This window comes from Nestor notabilis, unplaced genomic scaffold (assembly GCF_000696875.1).
Source record: "Nestor notabilis isolate BGI_N333 unplaced genomic scaffold, ASM69687v1 scaffold14030, whole genome shotgun sequence".
Taxonomy (NCBI): Eukaryota; Metazoa; Chordata; class Aves; order Psittaciformes; family Psittacidae; genus Nestor; species Nestor notabilis.
The window spans coordinates 585-11061 of NW_009909824.1; the positions used below are offsets into that span (position 1 = coordinate 585).

At 37.3% G+C, this 10477-nt stretch overlaps 1 protein-coding gene across 1 annotated transcript in view; it reads left to right on the forward strand.

Annotated features, from left to right (window-relative positions):
* Positions 1–286: 286 nt before the first annotated feature.
* The window catches only part of LOC104412446 (sentrin-specific protease 7-like), an 11533-nt gene continuing 1342 nt past the window's right edge, over positions 287–10477 (forward strand). Inside the window, exons 1-10 of the mRNA XM_010023177.1 lie at positions 287–628; positions 1713–1846; positions 3012–3128; positions 4149–4268; positions 6480–6572; positions 7363–7574; positions 7997–8049; positions 8387–8424; positions 8656–8724; positions 9863–10013. Coding sequence (XP_010021479.1) covers positions 287–628; positions 1713–1846; positions 3012–3128; positions 4149–4268; positions 6480–6572; positions 7363–7574; positions 7997–8049; positions 8387–8424; positions 8656–8724; positions 9863–10013 — 1329 coding nt within the window. The remainder of the gene's footprint in view (positions 629–1712; positions 1847–3011; positions 3129–4148; positions 4269–6479; positions 6573–7362; positions 7575–7996; positions 8050–8386; positions 8425–8655; positions 8725–9862; positions 10014–10477) is intronic.

A 10477-nucleotide genomic window follows, 5' to 3' on the forward strand; every position in this document is an offset into this window, starting at 1 on the left:
CCTCCCATCATGTGTGCCAAACACCTCAGCACAATCTGTCCTCAGCCAGAGTCAGGTTCTCTGGCATTGATGGGTTTCAGGTCTGGACTGTGAGGCTGCCGCTCTCCTGGGACAGCCCTGGGAGGGGCCTAGACTGGGTGTTCCTTCCTCCCAGTCCTTAATTTGAGTTCCTACCTGCCATTGTGCTCCTCTGGGCTTGTGGAGGTGGGCCTTTGGTTGGCTGATGGCCTCTGTGAGGAACCTGACAGCGTATTACTTTGGTTCCCACTCCTGCCATTGTCTCTCAATGCTCCTTTTTGAATCTGCAGACAAGTTTTTATCATGTAACCTAATAGTTAGTATTATCCATTCTCTCCTTTCTCCAGCCAAATCTAGTGAATTTGTATTTCTTGAACTGTCCCAACCACTCACAGAATGGGAAGAAGACAGACTGACTGAAGTGGTTACAGGTGTGAGCAAGAAGAACAGAGCACCAGATCTCCTTGAGGTTTTGTCTTTGAAGGAAGCACTATCCTTGTTTAAGGACCTTTCTCCTGAAGAGAGCTCTTTTATAAATTACAATAAGGATCTACTAAAGCAATGTATACCAAAACAGAATACCTCAGATGCTCATGAGCCTGCAGTTCAGGTTAGTTGCTTGATTCATCACCACCCGTTGGCATTCACACATTCTAGTAAATTTTAGATACACCTTCTTTCTTAATCCACAGCTCAAAAAAGAATCAGTCATGTTTGTTATTTCCCTCATGTTATTTCTCTTATTACTGCACAATGGGGCAAGATTTGCAGTAAACTAGATTGAGTCCGCAGAGGGATAGTGTACAGACCTCGTCAGTAAGTGGCAAACAGTGAAGCTTTAGGTCAACTCATGGTTGCCTATGCCTAGAACCACAGGGATTTTCTGCCCTTGTGGTGTCTCCAGGGCAGCAGTTTCAGAGTTAATCAAGTGCTGAGTGATGGAACTATTTTTCAGTTGAGCTGGAAGTGAAGGGGTGCAGCAGAGGAGGAGCTGTGTGTCTTGCTCATTCCAGGCATCTCTAGATGACATACTGCTGTGCCAGGCACAGCCTGAAATGCTAAATGATTCTTAAGGCTGCTGGGAAGATGGAGCTGTGCAAGGTAATGTGTTAATACACCTCCCTCTGAGGTGTAAATGTCTCAACACAACCCTGCATCCTTGTCACTTCAGAAATTACGTATGTTTGATCCCATTAGTAAAAAACACAGAGACAATAGATCAATCTGGCTATGAAACTGGGAGCTTAAATTAAGCTAGCCTGTCCTAAATGTGTATCATCTTTAGACATATCGTTTAAGAACTAGATTTTCAAACCTTCCAAGCATTCACAGCTCCTATTAAGACAGTCTTGATACTTGTCTCCATCTGTTCAGGTCCAACAGATCCAGTTTCTTTTCCAAAACCAATTCTGTATCAGTTGGTTGAATAATGCTTAAACAGTTTTAGAGAGAGGTTATGAACAGAGGAAGAGCTGTTATCTTTTTAAAAGAGACATAACTTTTTAAATTATCTAAATAGTGGCATGTTTGCCTAAATCCTGATGTTTACACTTCTGCTCTCCAGCAGGATTTCTCTTCAGTGATGCAGGATATTCCTGTGGGCTTGATGCTTGTTTTTCGTGTGTTCTGTTTGACATGTATAAAGCTGTGTAATGCTTTTTACTATTATTATTGTTTGGATTTTTTTCTGGTAGGAATCTAAACCAAAAGTGGCCAGGCCCAGTTATGCCCTTGCAAATAAGCAGAATAGTGGTTGCTATTCTATCTCTCTGTCCTCTGCACTGAATGAAGAATGGAAAGAAGTAAGAGAAACAGGAGCAGTTAAGAAGTATGTATATTTCATATAAATGAGAAGATGAAAATATAACAAATTGAATAAACAAATTGCTGGAATAAAAACTTTGTCTCAACTACTATTCTCTAGCTGATTTGAAAGTGTTGTGTGAAAGATGCTCTAGAAATCTAAAATATCACCAAGTATGAATGTAGTTATTCCTGTTTCCATCCTAATAGTTAACAGACAACATGGATGTGTTACAGGATGACAGAAAATCTCACAGAAATCAGAGAGTACCTTAACTGTGACTACAAGCTCATATCATGGATGCATGAATGGGAGGGTAGGGACCTCATGGCTTCTGTGAGTTTCCATCTAGGTCTATATCACAGCAAAACTTTACATTTAAGCTGAGCGCCTTTTTTTTTTTTTTTTTTTTTTAAGTATAAGCAATGCTTTCTTTCACTCTTCTGGCTCTCTATTTATAACTAGTTTGCCATATGTGTAATGCAGCAAGGTACTAGGAGAGTGCTGACATGCCTCAGTTCTGTCTGCACTAGCCTGTTAGCCATTGTACTTCTTGTGCGGCAAACGTTAGTGAAGTAAATTGCTCTTAAGAACTCTTGCCTTCTGCAGTCACTGACAGTGTAGCAGTTGGTTTTGTTTCTGCAACAGCAAAACTGCTCATTTCATGATTCCGGTTAAGTAATATGGTTGTTAATCTAGAGCTTTTTAAATGCATTGTAAATACTAGTAGTAGAGGTAACTTGGGCAGTTTCAATCTACTTCCAGTACATATGCTGCATGGTGCATAAACCCAAGTTTCCTGCTTGGAAACGTGGGAGTCCTATTGGACTCTTAATGAAGAGAAAGTCACTGTTCAGTAATACCATTTGAGAATATGTCTCCTAGAATTTCTTTCCATTTTATATAGCCATTTGTCAATTACTTTTTATCAAAAAAAGAAAAACAAGATGAAGGTTAAAAAAATAATCTCCTTTTCAAAAGCTTTTCTCAAAATTTCAGTGTGCATTGGGGTGCTTATTTCATTTGTAACACTTAACTGTCAGAGTAAGAAATGGCAAAGGACGTTTGAGTTAGTCAACAGTTTTGAAAATCACCATTTTTAACAAGTTTTCTAAAAGATCTTCTACATGTGAAAAAGAATATCACAGTTCGTCACTCTTACAATGTGATTTTGATTTGTGTTTTCTAGCTTAATTGTTTATCCACCCCCACCTGCAAAAGGAGGATTGGGAGTCACAAGAGAAGACCTAGAGTGCTTAGAATATGGAGAGTTTCTCAATGATGTCATCATTGATTTCTATCTTAAGTAAGTAATCACAGCTTTATTGTACCCTTCTTTCTGTGACCTGATCTGGACTTGAGTTACTGTAATGTTGGTCTCTAAATATGATACAGTAATTTCAGAAGTAACAGTATGATGAATTCGTAAGTTGGACTTCTATTAAAGATGTGTGTGTTCTCATCAGGTTCAGTTGTTTCAGTTTAATCCCTTTTGTCCCTCTAAAGGGCTGTGATATAATCCAGACAAAATAATGGGGGGAAAAAAGCCTCTTGGTGACCTCACAGAACAGAAAGTGTTTAAACAGGCAGCTGAACAAAGTAGAGGGTCTGTACTAGTAGTTTATTTACTAAGTTTGCGTGAAATGGAGCATCCTTTGCTATTCTATGCAAGAGTTCAGGAATTCTGATGTACAGCTCCTGCAGAAAACAGTACAGCTAATTGTGGAAGCTTCTTGAGGAAGCTTGTTCTTGGCTTACCTGCTTTGTGCCATCCTTCTAAAGTTGCTTGTGAAAGCAAGATTTCCAGAACCAGCATGGTAGAACCTCAATTCCTTAAAGTCTAGATTTATTTTTCTTGTTGCTGACTTAAACCTAAGCAGAATTCTGGCTCTTTCGGAGGCTGTCTGCAAGAATTCCATTTTGCTTGGCATACAGCATGGCTGCAGTAACCGTGAGCAATCGGAAGCCAGTTAAAACTTCTTATCTAGAGGAGTGGGAAAGGAAATATGTAGCAGAGTGTTTAGATGTGGTTTTACAGCAAAGCCCCATGTATCTTGCTCTAAACTAGAAATAAATCATGTAGCTGGTCCTTTTCTCTGCTTTTTGTATATGCAAGAGTATAACACTCTATAGATTTATCCTTTGTTAAGTTTTCAAGCCTGCCTTAATTGCAACTAGAAACCTAACCCTAAAAATAAATTCAGAAGCATTATTAACCTGAGTATGATAAGTCATTAAAATAGTTGTCTTTTTTTTTTTTTAATCAGAAAGTAATGGTACTTGCTATAAAAGGAATTTAATAATTTCCTTCTTTTTTGTTTGATAGATACCTGTTGTTGGAGAAGGTGCCAAAACATCTTGCTGAACGCACACACATTTTTAGCAGTTTCTTCTATAAGTGCCTGACCAGGACGGAAAAAAACTCTGAGGGGGATCTCAAAGTTCCGTAAGTTCATTTTAGACATCATTATGAGCAGAAATAAACTATCTATTGATGCCACTTCGAAGTTCTGCAGATCATCTCCTAGTCTGCACATTAAGTTGCTGTCAGTGTTCTGCAAGGGATTAATGATTAAATGTTGTAACTCTCAAAACTGATGTTTTTAATTTAAATGTGCATGTGATTCATACTGGATGGGCATGAAAATGTTATCATCTTTCTCCAACTTTATCTGACTCTTCAGACGATTATTAATGTATTTTGATCTTTGTATTATACATAGAGTTTTGCAAGGTATGCATAATTTTAAGAAATTGCACTTCTAAAAATATTTTTAGATTTACCACATATTTCATTATATATATTGATAATAAATTCTTGTCTGAAGTTTTAGTAAGATTTTTTACACACAAAGTTTGCATATTTGGTTTTTAATACTTGTGCACACTGGAATCGGAGATTTTCACAGAAAAAATATCATTAGCAGCTCAATAACCCTGTATCACTTTGTGTTGAGACTCTATAGAGACCATCCCTAGAGCACTTCCCATTTCTTCTCAGTACTAATGTTTGAGAGTGAAGTTTGCCCTGCCACTTCACTTACAGTGATGATCTGCCAGCAACTTTCATTCAGTTTATCAGAATTGTTGTTTTTTTTGTTTTGTTTTGTTTCCTTCCACATGTTTCCTTCTGAAGTGATTTTTCTTCTATTATCCATGAATTCCCCAGGTTTTTCATTCTACTGGCAAATGAGGCTACCTGCACAAAGATGTGTGCCATCTCGTGTGTGTTGCAGTCACTGCTAGGTGAAAGCTATTAAGGGGAAAAAGAATGCAACTTCTGTAATAATCTCAAAGATGTCTCAAAAAGTCAGGGAGCTGTGCTTGAGAGAATGTCTTCTATCGTTTTATTGTCTTCTGAACCCTAATGTTCTAAGGTGGAGACAAAATTATCCATGTTAAGGCTGCTGTTGTGACTTGATCTGATTCCTTTAGCAAGGCTGGGCTGTCCATAACCTTCTTAAGGAACTGGAATGGCACTTAATTCTCCGTGCTTCAAGGACTGTAGCTGCTTCAGATAGCTTTGGAAGTTCTAATTTTGTGTTTGAGCTTAGTTACTTACCTGGTTATTACAAGTGGTTTGGGTTTTTGTTTCTGTGGAAGTGTTTGGATAAATGGATAGGGGAAATTGGGCTCTGTACTGTTGTAAACGAAATTAATCTCAGCTGACGTAGCTACTCAACTTAAAGATCCTTTGCTTCCCTTTCTTTATGCTTCTTAGGCAGTAGATGAGAACTCTTTCTGTAGGTGCTTTCCCAGGTTGCAAACATGCCTTCCTCTTTTAATTCCCAGTGCTTTTAGAGCCATGTAGCAGAGGAAGCTTGTAGCAAGTCTTCATTTAATGCTAGCCCATGCAGAGTCCCACTGCTTTTCCATTCCTCACTCATTTTCTCCTTTTCCTCCTGCACTGAAGTTACCTTTCTTAATCACCGATCAGGATGGAATCATAATGGGAATAGAGATGTCTCCTGATTGTAATGAATTTTGCTTTCAGATGATACTGGAGCAAAGTTTCACGAACCATTGGTTTCTATTTCAGCTTGTGCAAACTAAGAAAGCTGAAAATCTAAATTTAGGTTTCTTCTCAATTTTTTCTTATTTTCCTAGTATCCTGTCCTCACATGTTATTTCTGTAGGACTGGAAATGAAATGTGCTTCAGCACTTAAAGCTCGGGACTGGAGGGAGTCTGTTTCAGTCCTGGCTTTGCTACAGGTGTGTTGAATGACTGTACGCCAGGCATTTAGCTTTTTCCTTCTAAAAATAAGGTTGTTTAGACAGGCCTTCAAAGTGGTATCATGAAGTTTAATTAATGGATGTCGGTAAGTTGCTGTAGATCTGTTTTACACTGGCTGGTGTTTAGACGAGAGTTTTGCATTTTGTGCAGAAAATAATACTTACTGGGTAAATAAGTTTAAGAAGTCCTTTCAAATCTATGGATGATTGTTTTTCTGGAAGAGTTTAAGGTGGTTCAGAAATGGCTTGTTAGTCACTTGGGCTTAACGGCGTGCTGATTTGGTTTTTCTCTGTCAGGGAAGTTTCAAGAGTAAGTTAAAAACCTATTGAGGGTTTGAGGAAGGTGTAAGAGTACTAATCCCCATACCTTGCTGTAACTAAGAAGAACAAATCTGAACAACAATTGTCATTTGGTTTCTGCAGAGCGGCACAGAGAAGACACAGAAGAGTAAGAACGTGGACTCGTCATATAAACATCTTCAGTAAAGATTATATCTTTGTGCCTGTGAATGAGGAGTAAGTCTATGTATTTTAGACATCTTTTCTGATATTTAGAGATTTAAATATTTGAACATCGTGTTGATAGATTTATGGCTGTAAGGTTGGATCACTGGAAATTAACACATTAGATTTTGAAGATCATGAAGAACAGGTGTGGAATGAGTAATTTTTAAGTCTCATCAAAAGTTAAATTTTCTATTTAGTCACCTTCAGTAAACTTTGCATCTTTGGTTTTTGTTCTACTGAAATTTATATATTTTTTAGTATCATTTGTGTCACTATGATGATTCCTGTGCACTTAAGTAATGTTTCTGTAAAGAAATCACAGCAACTCATAGCGTTAATGGATCAGGATTAGCACTTCCATGGCCTGTGCCCTGGCCTGGTTGAATAACTGACTTGCAGATGTCAACTCCAGTAAAACTGAATAGTCATTTAGAGTTACATATGCAAAACAGCTGCAGAAAGAGATGAGACTAGAAGCATGCCCTTCCTTTAGTTATATGAAAAACTGGGATCATATATTATTTTAGTACTCTCCCCCTACCCTCCAGCAGGGGTTTTGTTGTTTTGGGGTTTCTTTTAAGGAATTGATACTTACTTTTGCTGTTGTGCCACAATGCAAAGTAAAAACAAATTAGAAGGTAAGTATGAGATGCCATGAGGAAACATGGCAACAGTGGTTATGTGTCACAGAACAGTTGTCCATGAGTTCTCAATGTTATAAAAACTTTTCATATCCTTTGCAGAACCAAATGTTATACAATTTTGATGGTTTTTCCCCCCTCTCTCCACTGCTGGGCAGGTCTCATTGGTACATTGCAGTTATCTGTTTTCCTTGGTTAGAAGAAGCTGTGTATGAGGAGTGTCCTCATCAGAGTTTATCATGTCACCAGCCTCAACAATCTCCGCTTTGGTCAGAGGGTGAGAACGTTAGAACTGGTTCAGTGTTGACCATTCCTGGTGACTGCAAAGATGAGCAAGAAATGGTTATTAACAAAAATATATTCTCTGAAGGTAGGTAATCTTATATAGCTTGACATAATTTTCTTCTAATATTGTCATAATCTGTGAAGGAGGGATATGATGTCTTAAAAAGCATCTTTTATGTCAAGAACGATGTAATATGTTTTTGTATTACTATGCATAGTAAGGACTGTACTTCATTCTTGTTGTCTGCAACTCTGGAAACTACTGAAAGGGACATGTAAAATCAGTGGCTCAGATCCCATCATAAGTGGAAAGTTCTTGGATTTCAAGAGTTCTATCAGGAAGGCAAGCCCTCAGTAACTCAGCTATTTGAACATTCAGAAGGGAAGCAAAAATAGTTTATACTTCACTATTGTATTTTGAATGCTAATAATCACAAATTTGAAAATGGGAATATTTCAGTTAGAAAATATTTTCTTAAGACTTCTTAATTTGTTCTCTTGGACTAGGTGGCAATGAAATTGCTGCTTCTGCTTCAGCCCTGCATTCAGCTATTTCTAAAGTAAGTACCTTTTCTACTGGCAGAGGAAACATGTATTGCTCTATTTCTGAAGGCTCTGAGAATTGACTAAGCGATTTTGCATCATCTTTCTTGCAGTAGCTATCAATGTTTGTGTGGCTTGCAGCATGTGCAAGACACTTTGAATTAGCCTGAAGTCCTCCTTTGCCTAATTATGTTGCCTTTGCTATACTTTCATGTGTTTTTAAAAATTATGTTTTTTAGTTTCTCTCTTTCTGAAATGGGATCCTGTCTGGCTTTACCTTTAAATCTTTGAAGATCTTAGAGTTTATAATTGCTGAAGGGTTTTTAAGGTTATTTTTATTTTCTCTTCTCCCAGATCTCCCTCAGTAATTCCAAAAGGCAGATTTGTAAAAGGTATGTCTCTGTTTTCATACTAAAATTGTAACATTAAATTATATTAAGAAATTCTGGAGTAAGTTATGTGTCATAAAGCCACAGCTGTAGGAACTTGTCCATTTTTTTTCCACATTTGTTCAGATATTGTTGCTCTTGTTAAGCTGTATCCAAACAAATTATTTGCTTCAGTTGTGTTGGTAATGAAAGACTACAATGATTTGTTGGTTTGTTTGTTTTTGTTCTGTACAGGCCTTGTATACTCATCTTAGACTCTTTAAAAGCTGCTTCTGTGCAGAAAACAGTTCAGGTTTTGAGAGAGTAAGTAACTACAGTTTCTATGTATTAGCAAGAGATGCTGCTGGTCATATTTCTATGCTCAAAATACTTTTTTCTATCAAGGTTTACATTTCTAATACTAAAGGAAAATCCATAAAGAGTCACAACAAAGAAAATTGCAACAGTAATACAGAAGCTTGTATGAAAAGCCTGTGTTTGTTCTGTTGCCCAGATATAATGCAAAAATGGTAAAGTGGACAGTCTTTCTGTAATTAAAGTAGAGGGAGTTTGGGGCTTTTTTTTTTTTCAAATCCCCTTCAGTTCAGTAATAGAGGGTGTTCTTAAGGGTAGAAAATCAGATTGTTTAAAATTTAAAAGCTTGATGTGTCAGTATAGTTATATTGGAATAGTATTATTTGTTTTGAAAAGTGAGAGTAAAATGTATATTCAGTCTTTTATGTGATAAGTGTGTAAGTATTGTAAGAATGTCTTCGAAGTTTCACTGTCTGAATGACTAACATCTATCAATAACTTTTTTAAAGTTGCTAATATTGAATTTTTGAAGCTAAACAGTTTTTTTCTTTTTTTTTTTCTTTTTTTCTGTTGTGTTCACTTCTCTGAAAGGAAAAAAAATCTGTAAACCAAATAGTACCTTCTTCTTGTAAAAGTAAATTATTCAAAATACTAAGTGATAGGTGAGAATCAGAAATATTTGTGAAACCACTTTTCCCTAGAGAGGCCTCCCCACCATGTGTGGGAGGACCATTCTAGGGAGGGAGAAAAAAAAAAGCCATACCAGAGAGGTAGTTCAGAGAGACGCCATGAAAAGTCAGAAAAGAAAGAGGTGATTTATGGAGTTGTGAGATCAGGGAATTTTGGGAAGCAGACCTCTTATTCCTTCAGTTTGCAGGTTTATTCTGAAAACAGATTAAGGACACTGATGCAGGGGTTCCGTGACCTTTTTTTTCCTTGAGCTGATTTTTGTTGCAAGGACTTGGGGCTTTTAAAAATCAAACACAAGGTCTGACCTAATGAATATATTTTTTGTTCCATGAAGTCAGACATTATCTTTGATTGTTGATAAGCTTTGAGTCTTTGCAACTCTGACTAAAGTCAGCAGAAAAGTTTGTTGCCTTTGAAAATTAGACTTTTTCAATCCCATCTTAAAAATCTTTTGTAGGTACCTTGAAGTGGAATGGGAAGCTAAAAGAAAAACACATAGAGAATTCAATAAATCAACGATGATTGACCTGTATCCCAGAGTGCCTAAACAAGATAACAGCAGTGATTGTGGGGTCTATTTGCTACAATATGTGGAAAGCTTCTTTGAGGTACAAATGGAAACTACCTTCTCCTTTTCTCAAAATTAGCTTAAACCTAAAAAACCTATTCCTGAGAGAAATAAGCCAGACACAAAAGCCTGTGACGCGCAGCCTCAAAAGTGCTAAAGCCATTTGAGGAAGAGGAAATAAAACCCATTCTTCAAGTAGTGGCAGGGGTCTTTGTATGTGGAACACAGTTTTTTTTATCTGAGTTTGTTGGCAGACATTTCTGACGTCGTAGTTTAATGTTGCTTTTATATTGACAGACTCAATATCCCTAACTATTTGTATATATTTGGGGTCTATTTAGTTTACCCATTTCTGGTCTATAAGTGTTACAAAGGCATCTTTTCTGTGCATCTCTTCTTGTAGCCTCTAAAACTGTGGTCAGCTTGTGCATTGAGTGGCTCTGTGGGCAGCAGATTCTGCAGAGAGAGGCAGGCGGGAATCCTTAAACGGGAATGCAGAGAGCA